The sequence below is a fragment of the Danio rerio genome, chromosome 6 (assembly GCF_052040795.2).
Source record: "Danio rerio strain M-AB ecotype USA chromosome 6, GRCz13ab, whole genome shotgun sequence".
NCBI classification, from domain to species: domain Eukaryota; kingdom Metazoa; phylum Chordata; class Actinopteri; order Cypriniformes; family Danionidae; genus Danio; species Danio rerio.
This window is the reverse complement of record NC_141026.1, coordinates 41,524,869-41,542,016: the sequence shown is the minus strand read 5'-3', so window position 1 is coordinate 41,542,016 and position 17,148 is coordinate 41,524,869. Positions and strand designations below refer to the sequence as shown.

At 35.0% G+C, this 17,148-nt stretch overlaps 1 protein-coding gene across 1 annotated transcript; it reads right to left on the bottom strand.

The window, feature by feature from the left end:
* Nucleotides 1–4,886: 4,886 nt before the first annotated feature.
* krt18b (keratin 18b) lies at nt 4,887–9,878 on the bottom strand. Its single transcript, NM_200568.1, is given in 7 exon segments — nt 4,887–5,366; nt 5,444–5,664; nt 5,745–5,870; nt 5,950–6,114; nt 7,349–7,505; nt 7,764–7,846; nt 9,381–9,878. Coding segments are annotated over 7 exon segments (1,218 nt in total). The 5' UTR covers nt 9,822–9,878; the 3' UTR covers nt 4,887–5,341.
* Between the last annotated feature and the right edge of the window lie 7,270 nt (nt 9,879–17,148).

The following is a 17,148-nucleotide window of genomic DNA, read 5'->3' as shown; positions in this document are numbered from 1 at the left end:
CACCCACACAAATGTTTTTATTTTAATCTGCACTGCATTTTTTAAACATGTTTCTTGTTAGTATTATTTTTATGTTTTGATTTTGCACGTCGTATTTTTTTCTTAAAACAAATTGGGAGATAAAAACGTCTCTAAATGAAAATATAACTTAACTTCTATGAAGTAAACAGTTGAGGGTGCTGTTGGCTGTAATATTTCTGCTGGAGTGTTGACGATCTCTGGAATAAAGATTGAGTGCTTGAGAACATTATTCAAGATTGAAATATACGGTATATTTATTTTTGTTCATTATATATATATATATATATATATATATATATATATATATATATATATATATATATATATATATATATTATGAACAAAAATAAATTCACTTGGCATTCCTCCTACTTTTTAAAAAATGACACAAAAGATCACAATCATTGCATATTCACAATCTTTCCACCCTTATTAGCAATAAAAATAATACAATATTGAGTAAATAAAAATAACAAAATAAAATAAATGATAAAGAAAGTTAAGTACTAATAGAGTTCTCAAAATATAAAAACAAAATCATCTGACAAATATAACTTGCTTTTTAAATTATTTTTTTTCTTAATCACAAATTCTTCTCTAAACACCACTAGCCTTGGGGGAATTTTTAAAAATGTACATTTATGAATATATATTTTTTATAATATTAACAAATTATTCTTTATATAAGATATATGTTTTTATCCTTAAGTATTAACCCAAACTCAATAATTTTCCATGAGAAGATAAGTTTTACAGATATTTTCTGTTTTATCCAAGATAATACTTTGTCCCATAAAGTTTGAACCAAATTACGTTGGAAAAACAAGTGTTGTTTCAATTTAAAATCGCTCATTTAAAATCCCTCATTGCAGTTTCGGGTAGCTAGATTATTTACACAGATTCCAAAAATGTAATATTTAGTCGTAAGTATTTACGAGTTCTTAAAATCTGGACTAAAATTCCTTTTAGATTTACCATGTTTGTTTATGCAATGCATGGATTTTTCTGTTCTTTTAAACAAATATTTGCTTCAAATTGAAGTTATTATTTCACTTATTTGGATGTTTATGGTTCCATAATGTTCACATGAATTTCAGATAAACTATTAAAATATAATGTTGTCTTAGATAATGTTTTTTTTAAACTTATTATACTAATACAAACAACAAATTTATTACAAAGCTAGCTAATGGAAATTAAGTTGTTCATTGTTAAATCATGTTAACTTACAGTGCATAAACTAATGTTAGCATGAATTTGGATTTTAATAGCACATTAGTGAAGGCTGAACTGATTAATAAACGCTGTACATTCATTATTAGTTTATGTCAGTAAATACATTAATTAACAATAACTAATAGAGCTTAAGTGTAAAGTGATTTATTTAGCTGAAAAATCAGAAACTAAGCCAAAGGAAAGTGAGTGTAAATTGTGACCAAAATGTTAGTGTTTTATTTTTCTAGTGTTATTATTGCTTTGATTGATTGGTTTGTTTTGATTAAAATAATATATTAAGATTTTAAATTGTTAAAAAAGCACTGAAGTATTTATCTTTTTATATGCTGGCATTTCCTTCCTTCCCTCTTTCCTTCCTTCCTTCCCTCCTTCCTTTCTTCCTTCCTTTAATAGATTAGGAAACCTACTTAATGTGATATTTAACACACTTCATATTGTTAATAGCCTAAAATTGTTTAAAAATTAAAATTAATTATCTTTGCATTTATGGAACAGTATAATGCAAAATAAAATCTATGTGCCGTCTTAGATCCAAAGCCATTAAAAGTATTCACATTACCTAAAATATTTAATATGTAAAATCAAAAACAAGTCCTTTGGTATTCTTAAAAGAAAAATTTTGAAATGGAAAAGTTTCCTTGCTGTGTGCATAAAATATAAAATGAATATTCAAAAAAAAAAAATGAAAGACAGAAAACCTTAACTAATGTGAATGTGGCTCCTGCTGGTCTGGGAACATTTGTTTGTGTCATGTGCAGGTTTGAATGTTTGAGCAGCCGTTACTCTGTCTAATGAAAGACATGAAAACCACCAGGCCCTCCGTCTCAGTGAAGTCAAAATTACAATTACATTAAACAAGCATGTATGAGACGTATAAAAATAGTTTTAATGTCTTGTAAGAAAACTAGGTTAAGACTTAAAAAAAAAAAAAAAACATTTTCATTTGATATTATTTTTTGGAAACATTTTTATAAAATTCCTTTTAGTAATAAAACCTTAAAGGGTATAGTTCACCCAAAAATTGATATTCTGTCATCATTTACTCACCCTTAACTTGTTTCAAACCCTAAAGACTTTCCTTCTTCTGTTAAATGCAAAATAATATTTTAAACAAAGCTGGAAACCTGTAATTATTGACTTCCATAGGAAAAGGTCTACCATTTTCAGCTTTTTAAAAATAACTTATTTTGTGTCCAACAGAAGAAATCAACTCATAAACGTTTTGAAACCACTTTAGGGTGAGTAAAAATTTTTTATATTTTCGTTTTTGGGTGAAATATACCTTGTTTGAACATTGCACATATCCCTTTGTAATGTTCTATAGCACTATTAGGTTGTGAATCAGCAAGAAAAGTCTGTCCAAGATAAGTTCTCGTATTCAAAAACTTTTTTAATGCACATTTCCCTGTTTTCATATTATCTTTGGCAGGTGATCAGTCACATGACAAATTTTTCTGCAGCAAAGATGGCAGCCTCCAGTTTGTATACTAACAGTGGATCATGCGTTAGCCTAGCATTTGTCATTGAACTGAATGGGAATGCTAACATCATTGCAGGTATTGTAGAGTTCTATAGTATACTGTATGTCATCTTAGCTTTAAAATACAATTTATATTTTCAGTTGTTCACAAATATAAAAATTTTTTGGCAATTCATACTTGTTTTTCACTCAGCAATGTCATGTAAACTTGGTTTAATAATGTGCCGACTTTGTGTAGTTTTAAGTGGTTTGTAAGTTTAAGCTTATTCCTGGTTGTTGTTGAGAATTTATTGAATAATCGTTTCAGGGCTGCTCAATATAATGTTTCAGCATCAACATTCATAGTTAAGACTTTTATTAAAGTTATTAAATTCCTGTACCTAAATCAGACTTCCTAAAAACCATAAAGCACAGTATGTTTGCCTTATTGTTTTTAGATCTGCATGTAATTTGTTTATTATATTTCATACAGATGCACTGCCATATAAAATGATCCTAATTAATATAAAATTGTGAATTCCTTACAAACAGAACTAATCTGGTAAAATACTCAAATGCAGTTTCTCAAATGCAAATGTGTTGTTTTAGTTAAAATATTTTGTAAAAACAAAAAAACAAAAACAAAAAAACTTGCTGACTCAAAAGTATTGTTAACCCATAACCTATATACATTTTGTTTATTAGGATCGTTAATTGTATTTTTGGAGCTATTCACAATGTCTTGATCTTTTTTGGAGCACACAAAATCAATCCACCTATAAGCTTTTTAGCTAATCGGATTAGCAAGAGGCTTACAGTGCCCAAGCAATGGATATCTAGCCAGCTAATTAGCTATCAAGGCATTAGCTGATTGCGCACAAGTCAAATAAACAAAGCCCAATGACTATTCCAGATTTATTGCTGTTTCATTGTCTTGGGAAAATGATCAGTCTCGAAACACATAATCCTGGACTTAATTCTTGCTCATAAAATTAAATGTTTGATAAACTGGAATTGGTGTGGATTTGAAGTAAGAGGTTCTTCTTGGAGTGGAACCAGATGGCCCTTCGCAGCTCTTCAAATGGCTAACATTAAAAGCCATGTCAAGCTTTGGTATATCTTGTTAGTGGAAGTTAATAGCGCAGAGAAACTAAAACATCTGTAGTTCATTTTGAATGTTGCCTATCAAATGTCTCTATCTTTTCTTTTTCAAATATTTTACAAATTATGTTTAACAGAGTAAGACATTTTTCACAGTATTTCCTACAATGTTTTTTTCTTCTGGAAAAGTCTTATTTGTTTTATTTCGGCTAGAATAAAAGCAGTTTTAAACATTTTTCAAAAACCATGTTAAGGTCAATATTATTAGCCCTCTTAAGCAATATATATATATATATATATATATATATATATATATATATATATATATATATATATATATATATATATATATATATATATATATATATTTTTTTTTTTTTTTTTTTTTTTGACTGTCTACAGAACAAACTATTGCTACAATTATTTGCCTATTTACCCTGACTTCCCCAATTAACCTCATTAACCTCGTTTAAATGGCACTTTAAGCTGAATACTAGTATCTTGAAAATATCTAGTAAAATATTATGTGCTGTTATCATGGCAAAGATAAATCAGTTATTAGAAATGTGTTATTAAAACTATTATGTTTAGAAATGTGTTAAAAAAATCTTCTTTCCGTTCAACAGAAATTGAGGAAAAAATATACAGGGGCTAATAATTCAGTAGGGCTAATAGTTCTGACTTCAATTGTATATTAAAAAAGATCACTGGTATAAAATTAACTGTAATGTTATGGTAAATTATCTAAGGTGCCATCTAAAAAATAAGACATTCACTGTTTTGATTCAAGCTTGTTCAGTTTAGAAAATGTGTGCACAAGAAACATGATGCCTGAAAACCTGATGCTGCATAACAAGCAGCTTAAATCAAAGTTAGTAGGTAATATTTTGTTTCTTTTCGTGTGTGCATGTGTACTGGTATTACTTTACTCCATATTTACCCCATATTTCTCTTGGACAGCATGAGTTTGTTTGTTTGACCCCAGCCCACCCAGAACTACTTTATATTTAAAGATAAAGTGATCAAAAAAATCTTCAAATAGAAAACCACAATATTTCAGATCTCTGTGTTTGCTTTACTCATTTTTTTTTCTGTTGGCAGGCATGGATTTATTTCATTATTGCTTTGGTTTTGTAGAGAGGTTCACATTTTCTCATTCCTCTTTCATTTGGAGATATCCGTTTTACACTGCTACAATACAGGATTGTGCATTATAAAGACTCAATACACAACCAAACATTTAAAAAGCTGCCTATGTTGCCCTGTAACTGTCTTTAAGTCAGACTGTAGGGTGAAACAGGGTTCATTGACAGAAAGCAAATACCCTGTAAATGACATTATAATGAAGAGAAGAAATATGGCCAGAAACCAACATGGCTCTGTAAATTGTATAGTTTAAACAAAGTGGAAGGAGACTTTCAAATTATAAAGCTTCACCACAGGTTTCATTGAATGCAATTTATAATTGTCTTGAAGTTGTTGTTGATCTTTAGGACCGTCTCCTGTAATTTCACTCTTTTTTTCTCAGCCATCAAGCGCATCCTGGAGCCTAAATATAGAGGAATTAGAATCAGTGACTGTATTTAATGCCCTATGAAATACAAGAATTAAACTTTTCCTCTTTACTTGAAATCTTCCCCATCTAGAAGTTTCTTGTAGGTGTTAATTTCCGCTTCCAGTTTCATCTTCATATTAAGGAGTGCTTCATATTCCTGTCCCTGTTCTGTGATATTTGCCCTCAGCTGTGCCAGCTCAGCTTCAAGTTGAATTATGATGTTATTTAACTTCTCCATCTCTCCATTTGAACGTATCTCAGTGTTTCGTAGAGTATCTTCAAGTGACGCTTTCTAGAAAAAAAGAAAAGATTTCAGATCGATTCAACAAACTTGATGATGATCTAAAACTATGGTGTGTAAGAGCACTTTACCAGGTTTTGTTGTGATGCAAGCTCTATTTCTAGTGTTTGAATCTGTCGGCGTAGGTCATTACACTCCATCTGAGCACCTTGTAATGCCTCTGTGTTCTGAGCCACCTGCACCTGAACATCTGCTATCTGAGGAGAGAGAGACTCATTTTCAGCTCATTTAAAACAAGTCATAGAAATCGTACTGTCACAGTCAGGGGTTTCATACCTGGGTTTCATGCCACATTTTGAGTTCCTCTGCATTTTTGAGAGCCTGTTTCTCATAGTTAGCTCTCATGTCTTCCATCACTTGAGACATATCCTGGCCCTTGGGTGCATCAACATCCACCTGAACGCCTGACTGAGAGATCTGGCTCCGTAGCTCATCAACTTCCTGTCAAAGTTAAATAGATTTGTCTTATTTTCAAAAAAAATTATTTATTATTGTTTCATTATACTACTATTATTATATTATAAGTATATTATTGTTTATTGTATATTATTATTATTATTATTATTATTATTGTATATTACAATTATTGCATATTAATGTTCCTATGTTTCTCTATGTTCCTACACGTATTATGTTATCATTTTGTATTTGATTTGTCACCTTAAATTGTAAGAAATCTGAGATGAAGTTCAAAAGAAGTACTGTAAATTATACAGCAAAAATCAGACCAAGGCACTGGAAAATTGTGGAAAGAATTTATATTTAAAAAAAAACTTTACTGACAAACCATGTCAGTAAAGACTTTTTCATATATTTTTTTCCCACACTTTTCCAGTGCCTTGGCCTGATTTTTGCTGCTAATTCTGATGAATCCCAAAATAATTAAGCTACCCCTGAGGTCTTTTTATTTGATTTAGGATTTTTACTGTAAATTATACTTTTAAATAGAACTGTATGTTAGTATTTTTTTTCTACAAGTTGTAAAAACACATTGTGGACAGTTTAAAGGCCCCATGAATTTTAAATGGCTAATAGTCGGTCGTTTAGTTATCCATTCACAAATAGCACACTTCATCTGCACTTGTTTTTTCGACTTATAATAGCATAGTTTCCATTACAGATTTTGTTGTATTTTCTAAATGTTGATCAAAACTATTGTGCAGAGACAAAGATAAAACTATCAATTGTATGTGACTTGAACAAATTTTTCCTCTTGTGATAAGTCGTTTAAAAAATCATGACAGTTTTTGGCATGTTTACATATCACACTAGCCATGTCTTTGTATTTTGGAAGACCTCAGTGGTTTAGGGAGCCATTTAGTAATGGAGCCACCTATAAGCTACTGTAGCATGCTATAATATTTGTTTTTCTTCTGATGACTCATTTTACACTACACAGATTTTTATCCAATCAAATGCTCTCTAGAATTAGCTCCTCTTTCAAATATCGCTACAGAAGTCTGTTATGTGATAAAGGAAAAAGGAATCATTTTCCCTTTTAAAAAGTGTAATGCAACTCTTAAAATTATCTCGCCCAAAAATCTAAATACCTCAAAACAGGGTAGAAATCTATTCTCTTTACATAAATCCAGGGGTCTTTAAGCTTATTCAAAGAAGAATTAATCTAATTCTCTGCGACTAGTTTTAACATGGCTCTTATGCAATGTTTGATTACATTTTCATGGTTTTTCTTGAGGAAGACAAGCTCTTCTTTCAAGGACTCGATTTCTCCCTCCACATTCAGGCGACCAATATTGGTTTCATCTATAACTTTCTTTAGACCTGCGATGTCTCCTTCCACAGACTGCCTGATTGCCATCTCATTCTCAAACCTATAACACACGCACACGCACACGCACACACACACACACACACACACACACACACACACACACACACACACACAACAGACATTCAAGGAATGCACATAAGTGTTTAGTGAGCATGCCAGTAGTCCAACCATACATTTGTCATGCTAAGATTTCTGGATTTTGTGACTCTAAAAAGTACCACTTTCTCATAATCATGTTTCTTTGATACCAAGTTAAATCTTTGGATATTTGTGGTGTTGTGCAGTTATGGAGACTGACTTGACTCTGAAGTCATCCACAGCCAGACGAGCGTTGTCAATCTGCAGAACAAGACGAGCATTGTCCACAGTGGCATCAAACACCTACAGGCAAAACAAAGAACATATTTCACCATACAAAACCTGTTTTTGACATGTTTTCATTTAGTCCTAGCAGAGATAGATATGATTTGTCAGATCTTCATTTTCAGCATCCTTGGAATTTAGTTATTTAATAAAGTTAGCTATGGAATTAGACTTTGTTTTAAGTCTCTTTATGAAACCGGAGCATGAAAGGATTTGATTGCGCAAGCCTGTAAAATATGAGACGAAAGATAGAGTCGCTTTGCAGTCAGACTTTGCTTTGACAGGTTTATTTTTGCTTTGCAGAACAGGTGAAATTGACAGAATGATTAAACAATGCTTCTACAAAGTTCCTCCATATGCCACATCCTCCCCTGGTGAAAGCGGAAGCTGGTATCATGTGCTGCTTCTTATCAGACCATTTGAAATGTCATAATATTTAACTTAAAATATGCTCTTTATTATTCTACATAAATCTTAGTTTACCTTTTTCTATTTTACCACTTGAAATATAGGAAAGATCAGACATTTCTAAACTTTAAAAGTTTTGTAATGACTCAACCGCGACTGCTATAAATGATGGTTCTTTTGAGTTCTTGCTGTAGAACCGTGTGACCATGTGTGTGATTACTTATCCCACATCTGTTTTGCATTATGACTCTAGTCTGAGTCTGTGTAGGACGTTTCAGCTGGCTACAGTTCGTCAAACATTCCTCTGATGCTTCAGAAACGATTGTGAATGTTTTATTTGTATTAGCCGTTGTCATGGTTGCTTATATTCTAAAACCCAATATGGAGGGTTTAGAGGAATTTCCTCAGTAGTAGCCAGAATGCACACAGAGAAAAGCAGAACAAGCACAATAGAAAGAGAGAAGACAGAAAGAGAACAGGGCGTGTGCCACACCCTCCATTGAGATCTGCAGAAATCTGATCCACTTTTATTACACTATAAAGGGTTCTCAAGAACAGTACAAAAAGCAAGTGTGTAGTACTTTATTTTTTTTATCACTTGACTGTCTTATTTTGCACGTACATACTTAGCATTGTCATTACATAAAGTTAGTAATAACTAGCTTTCCCTAAACCTACCCCTGAACCGTTTACTCATGTATTTGTCTCATATGACCAGTATTTTTCTAGGTAAGTACACTCTACACGTATACTCAGTGTAAAATAAAGTACAACCCTACAAAATGGCTGAGCATTTCTTGACCAAAAAAAGTTTTTATTATAATATATTTTATTATATTATATTAGAATCTTTTTAATAAATACATTTTTCTAGTAATTTATCCAAACTGTAATTATAAACGCACTATTGTTTAGATAAACGCAAAACTCCACATTTTCTTCTTGTGCAAACCTTATTGTTTTCATTTGTAAATCTTGCTTCTTTATTTCAGCCTAATCTCTGTGATTCAAAACATGTGGTATCTCCTCCTCCCAACCTAAATAACTGTCTGCCTCTCTCAAACTCTGAAATGTTTCCTTTAGCAACATGGCCCCCGTCAGACACAGAGAAACAAATGTAAATCAAGCTGTCAACATCCCTCACCTTCCTCCTCAGGTCATCCAGGATGGCGTTGTACTTGCTGTAGTCGCGTGTTTCTGGTCCACCTTTCTCCAGAGCCTCTCGAATCTGCTGTTCCAGTTTGCCGTTCTCCTGCTCCAACCTGCGCACTGTGTCCAGGTAAGCAGCCAGACGGTCGTTTAAATTCTGCATCTGGCCTTTCTCATTGCCCAGCATGCCACCTGAGGACCCAGAGCTCGCCAAGAAGGAACCCCCTGCGCCAGAGCCCATGCCGGCTGAGCTCACCTTGAAGGCTGTGGAAGAGGAAATTCCCCCACTTCTAGGGGCTGAACGATAAGACATCGCAGAAGCGGATGAGATTCTGGTGCCTTGCCCACCTGCCCCACCATACGTACTGGCAGCCCGGTAAGCGGGCGCAGAGCGGGTGAAGGAGATGTGAGAGGCCTGGGGTGCGTAGAAGCTCATGGTTTTGGAGGAATGAAGCTCTGGCTGCAGTAGAAGATGAGTGTGCGCTGAGGGATGTCAACCCTTGAGAGCCACTAGAAGAGAACTGTACAGCTTTTATACCCCCACCAAACTCTTTCTGTTCCTCCTTTTCTCTTTTTGACTCAAACACACACACGCGCACTGACCAACTAAGACCCTGCCCACATGGTCCGGTTTTTTTCCTTTTGCATTACTTTTTTCAGTGTTCTCTAACGCCCGTCCCACATCCTCTCTCTCTTTCTCATTTCCTGCCTCGATCTCCCCCCTCTGACTCCCTCCATCTGAACCCAATCCCCAAGCTCATCTAGACACATACATACTGCAACAAGATACAGCCTCATTTTGTGCTTTCAGTCCCACAATGCTTCAGTGAAAACTTAAATAGCATGTTTAGCTGAGAAGAACAGGGTTTGAGAAAGTAAACAGTGGTTTATGATTTCAATCAGGCACCTTTGGGACAGGTTACACCTAAATGTGCATTTTCCAAAAAGAGTGGACACATGTGGATTAAATGTAAACATGTTTACAAAACTCAGATTCTTAAGGGGGGACTTCACCCAAAACTCCCCTGAAGAAGCTTACGAAGAAGTTTGCAACAACATGATTGAAGAGCATCTCTTTAAAATATCTAAAAGCTCTGTGTTTATTCTTTGAGATGTTTCTGCAAACTGCAGCCCTACAAATAGGCTCGCTTGCTTTTTACCTTTTAAGGGCCTGCTCAAAATTGCATAACTGCCCAAATATGTTGTGTTTGAAAACATTGATAAGTTGTAGAAAAACAAGTTGATAAGATAGAAAAACAAGGTGATAAAAGCAAATGGTTTGAAGTTCAGTAACTGAGGAATAGCTTGACCATGTTCTTCCCAGATTTACATGGTATGATTTTGCTAGCATTCATTCGTTCATTTTTCTTCAGCTTAGTCTCTTATTTAACGTTGTCACAGCGGAATGAACCGCCAACTATTCTGGCGTATGTTTCACACAGCGGATGGTCTTCCAGTTGCCAACCTAGTATTGGGAAACACCCATACATGCTTGCATTCACACACATACACATACACTACAGCCAATTCAGTTTACCTAATTCACCTATAGCGCATGTATTTGGACTGTGGGGGAAACCGGACCACCCGGAGGAAACCCACACCAGCACAGTCGGGACTCAAACCAGCGACATTCTTGCTGTGACGTAACAGTGCTAACCACTGAGCTACTGTGCTGTTGCTTTTGGTAACAATTTTGCTCAAATTTTGAAAAAATCCATAAAGGGAACTGTAGTCTTGGGTGTGACAAGATGATACTGTCTGACATAAAATATTATTGATGTCACACACTGCTTCATGGCTTTTACCCAAGATCTCACTGGGATCATGTCCAACGTCTGACAGGGAACAATTATAAATGACGTTAAAAAAAATTGTGAACCCAGCTTTAATGTCACAGGATTTGAAATCTGAGAATGGTAAAAAAACAATTACGCATAATTGTTGTGATGAAAATGATGCTTTGAAATACCTGTGATCTAGAAAACAGGACATCCAGAGGCCAAACACACCCAGGAGCTAAAAGAAACCTGAGGAGTTGGCACAAAGCGTTTTTGAAAGTTGATCTTTCTTTCTTTTTTTCTTTCTTTCTTTTTTTTCTTTCTTTCTTTCTTTCTTTCTTTCTTCAAACTATTATCTATTTTTCTTTATGCCATTGTTCAAGGCATGATATGTTTTCAATATACTAGGCATAGATTTTTATTTATGTATGCCTAGTTATATGTGTATGGCTTGCCAGTATTGAAGGATTTGAAATGGACAATGCGCCTGAATAGTAGTCGTGTGTGTGGTCTGCTCCCAAAAAACTTTGCAGTTTTGTCTTTTTAACCTATGTTATCTGACAGTGTTTGTTTATCTACTGTTCTGTGACTTCATTGGCTTTTGAAATGTCATAACTTGGTAGGGGCAGACAGATCAATAGAGAAAGAGTGGTCTCTTTCTCCAAGTGCTAACATTACGTTAGCTAAGATTAGTGCATTACATGAGCCTTAGAGCCTTGTTCGCAGAAGACTTCAAAACATCTTTCGAAAGTTTGAAATGCATGACACAGGCAGAGCAAAGGGCTGCCCGATGTGAAGATGGAGGATTGATGCTATTGCAAATTGCATTAAGTCGTTGATTATCCCACTTTTTCCTTCATCATTTGTCAAGTTATTGACATTTAAATTTGTTTTGCTCTTTGCAGTGCAAAATTTGACCAAATTTTCAGTCAGTCAAATTATTTATGACAGATGTCGAATGAGTGACAGGCAGACAGGGAGGTAGCAGACAGAAAGAATGTGTTTGTGCATGGAAATGACACGGGCATATCCAATAGCTCTTAGTAACGTTTGTATGTGACTTCTTGGCAATTTTTTTAAGCATATTTGCCACTTGTTTAACCCCATCGGTTCCCTGGTAAAGCACAGGTCACTGTCCTTGAAATTACACAGACAAATGATATCTCTGGCAACAGGTAATATGGTTACTACAGTATGTTTGAAGGAAGCACATTTACTTGGAACTGTGATGGAAAAATGACTGGAACTGCCTGTGCATTAAACATTTTTATTGCACACTTTCCAGCCAATGACAATCTATTCAATTATTCTCATCTGCTTTTCCGGGGATGGTTCATGGGGACAGCAGTCTCAGGAGAGAACCCCAGGCTTCCCTCTCCCCAGACACTTCCTCCAGCTTCTCTGGGGGGATCCCGGGGCATTCCCAGGCCAGCCGAGAGATATAATCCCTCCAGGGTGTCCTGGGTCTTCCCCAAGGTATCCTCCTGGTGGGAAATGGCTGGAACACCTCCCTTGGTAGGCGTCCAGGAGGCATCCGAAATAGATGCCCAAGCCACCTCAGCTGAAGTTTCTCGATGTGGACAAGCAGCGGCTCTACTCTGAGTTTCTCTCGGGTGACAGAGCTCCTCACCCTATCTATAAGGGTATGCCCTACCACCCTGCGAAGTAAACTCATTTCGGCTGCTTGTATAAGGGATCATGTCCGTTTAGTCACGACCCAAAGCTCATGACCGTAGGTGAGAGTAGAAACGTACATTGACCAGTAAATAGAGAGCTTTGCCTTTTGGTTCAGCTCCTTCTTTACCACAACTGACCAGTACATCAACCATACATACATACTGCTGCCGCTGCACCAATCCTTCTGTCGATCTCATGTTCCATCCTTCCCTCAGTCGTGAACAAAACACCAAGATACTTGAAATCCTTCACCTGGGGCAAGGAATTTCTTCCAACCTGGAGATGGCAAACCACCTTTTACCGGTGGAGCACCATGGCCTTGGACTTGGATGTGCCAAATTAGAAACAAAAATTCTATTTTTCCCCCAATGCTAAAGACAAGAATACTTACAACATTGGTTAAAATGCCTGTGACATAAGAGGAAGCATGTTGCTTATTTAGCTACTGAATTAGTTTCTCATAGAGTGTTTCTCTGACTTGGATCAGAATATGTTAGCTGGGTCTTTTTTAAGTGGTGATAGTACTTTCTCTGCGTCAAAAGGTGCAGTCTGCAGTGTCTTTGTTTGGATGGGGTGTCCATAGATTCCAGAAAGCTTTGGTTACAACATGAGTCACCCGTCCCATGATTTCCGGGAGCTCTGAACACAAATCACAAACTGCCCTGCCGGAGAAACAGCATGGTTTGATCAACCCACTCTGCTCTCTCTTCCCTGCATGCTATACATTTGACTATGGATGCACTGATAGTTGTTTTCAAAGAGTGTTTGTTTCAGTCATACACATGGCAACCTTACTTGCGTGTTTAATTATACCAGTCTGTTTCCAAGCAACACTTTCATTTCCTTTTTATGCGCTTAGTCAATATAGTCACACTCAACCACATCACTGAAATCAGGAGGACAGAAAGCTGATCACAAGAAGTCCTGTTTACAGCTTCTTCTCACTTCATTATTGAATTATTTCCAGCCAGTAGCTTAGTGAATGTCACATGCCTCGATAAAGATCTGCTTTGTTTCTATAAGGCCTGTAGAGCACAGACAGGCTATTACATTAATGGTTTACAATTGAAGAGTTTAAGGAAAAGCTGGCAGACAGACTTGTAGAGGAAAATAGTGGCAAAAAGCAGGAAAATGAAGCGACAGTGAGTCACACTCCAGAATGAAGGAATTTGCACCACCCTGCCCTCCCTTTACAACATGTGACCACCCCCACTCCTAAACTTCCCTATTTTCTTCTCTCTATCATGCAGAAAAATGCTTTATTTCTCATTTTAATCAATGCAATGCTTTATACTAGCATTACTTAACTAATATGGTTATATTTACTATCTTTGTATTAGTTCAGAAAATCTGTCAGCAATTTTAAATGCAATCCAAAAGGGTGGAAACACATTTTTAGTTGAGTTGCACCCATTTCCAGATGGACTCAGCTCGACAGGCTGAAGCGAGTCTAAATAAATGTACTTGACGATCACGTTCATCTCAGCTTTATTACCCTTTTGTGTTTTTCGTTTTTAGGTTTCCACCCAATCTATCTCTACTTTATATTCACTTATTACTTGCAACTCAGATTTACTCAGGAAAGCAAGAATAAAAAAGAATAATGGAAAGCAACAGATGAATCCTTCAGTAAGAGGAAACTGGAATCGGATTTCTCTTTTTTCCATACTCCTTTCAAACTAGAATTGTTTGAATGCTGGCATGTGTTTTTGCTTTATACACACACGATACTGTTCAAACGTTTAGGTAGTGGGGTCAGTAAACTCCTTTTGTTTTTGAGAAATGTATACTTTATTAAGCAAAGATGCATCAAATTGTAACAAAATGATAATTCATGTAAGTAAAATAAATGCTGTTCTTTTGAACTTTTCATCAAAGAATTCTAAAATGTATCATCGTTTTCACAACTGTTTTAAAGGTTTTAAAAATATCAAAATATGTTTGCAGATATTTAAGAAACATGCTAAGTAAACATTCTGGTTTATTTGAAAAACAATGCTGTCAGATATTATGTTTTGAAAATGTGCTTTCTGTGCCGGAACGCTGTCTTTGTTTGGTTCTTTTAACCCATCCAATGCCAGTTTAGCCAATTATATTTCAGCACCCAGAGTTGCCTTGATGGACATCCTTGCATGTCATTCGGTCAGTCATAAAGGCTCATAAAGGCTTATTGTGTCCAATAAGCAGTAGCAGACTCCGAAATGAGACATGAGGTTATTAATTAGCAAATGATACAAATATTACAAACGTAAACATTAGGTGAGCTGGTTACATTGTACCCCTGTGTCCTAACAACACACTATGTGACCAGATTAGCAGTTTGGCTGTTTGCACCAGATAATACACAGAATATGCACTCACTCACGAAATAGTAAGGTTTATAATCTAATTAATTCATCAACCTCTTTAACATTATTAAATGTAGATGCTGAATCACTGATATGTGTTGGTTTTGAGTCACAGCTCTGTTTATAAACAGTTTATTTTATTTTCAAAATCTGTGGTGAACTATTTCCTGCTGATTTCAGTAGTATGGCAATAAATGTCATGTAAAACGGCATTTAAACTTACATTGTTAGCATTTAACACTAAATAAAGCATGAGGTGAAGCCATTTCTAATATAGCAATTGGAGGTGTTGGTTAGAACAAAAACTCCTTTTAATATGGAAAATATTCCTTCTATCGTGTACCTTTGCTTTTATTTCGAACATGATTCAAATTAGGCTTAAATAAGCATTTAGCCTGGATAATCAGCCTCGTTTCTGTTGTTGTTGTCAATCTGGCAACCAGCGCTTGCGTTTGTTTTGATCCAGGGATGCAATACCTAGTTCAACCATTGGGTGTCAAACTTGCATACTGCATCTTAAATTTTTTAAATTAGAATAATAATAATAATAATAATAATATATATATAGACCGTAAGTGAGTACAGTGAGAATGAAAAGATGTAAGTTCTCTCATGACACAAACAGTCAGAAATACACACAACAATAGAAATCTTAATAATTGATTTAGCATATGATAAACTCCTTTGTTATGCTTATTACAGGCTAATTAAGAATATTTTCATATAAGATACTGTGGTAGGCCTATAATATTATTTACAAATGTGCATTCAGGACGCAGGATCATGTATACACATTAAAAAACTTTGTATTTTAACATGCAAAAATTATATTATATGTTACTAAGGTTTGTTCTTCATGAGTCATTGTGTTTTCTGTGTAGACTAAAGCAGAGCTGTGTGAGTGGATCGGGTGAGGTAAGATGTTATGATGGATTAGTGACACATCCTGTGACCCTGCTAGATTTACATTTTCCCAGCAGATTAAGAAATTATTTTCATGATACTTTAACTGCTGATGTTTACAAAAATCAACCATGGTTTTAAATGGCAAATGTGTAGTAACCTTGTTGTTTTTTAATTAACTGATTAACACGTACTAAATGGTTTATGGTTGCTGATTTGAGGTGGTTTAACTATAATAAACGTATTTTTGGGCTTTATCTGTAGTAAATAAAATTATGGTTAACTTATCTTAAAGGAAGCAAAGGTGAAAGTTGAAAGAAATCACTGACAGCACCACAATAGTAATCCATACCTCAACTAGCATCATGAAAAGAAACATCCTCTGAAAAAGTGCAGGCTTTAAATGGCTATGACCTAACATACCTTTAAAAATATAATTTCCACACACAGGAGTTCGTCCTTCGACTGTCATTGTGCTGTGTAGGGTTGTGTTCACCAGCTGTAATGCAAGTGTAAACTCAACCACTAGGTGGTAGTAAAAAACAGAGTCAAAACAGAGCGGATGTGACTGAATTACTGCTAGCATACAGTATGTTTTGCTCAACTTTTTCCCCGCTTTGACTTTGTATTCGTCTTCATATGCTATTTATCCTACACTACTATTAGCCAAAAAAAAAATAAAAATAAAAAAATCCATGGTTTAATAAAAGTGTAGCTGTTTTTGTACTGTATAGCTTACTATGTGTATATACAACACTTTTCATAATAATTATTGTTCGAAAGCAGCTTTACAAAGGTGCAGATAGGCTAATACATTACTGTCAAATTCAGAAAAGTTGTGTAGGCTATAGGGTGCAGTGTAGACTATAGGTGTAGTATACAGTAGGCTATTGGTGTAGGCCTACATATTAACCTGCAATTATACAGTATAGTGTCTTTTCCACAAATGGGATGTCTGTGTGTATTAGCCTACAGAATCTTTAAGGAAGTGTATTGCTTAAGACTTAGTTTGGTTTTTGTAGGAAAACTAGCTTAGGCTATTTTTAGTAATGTT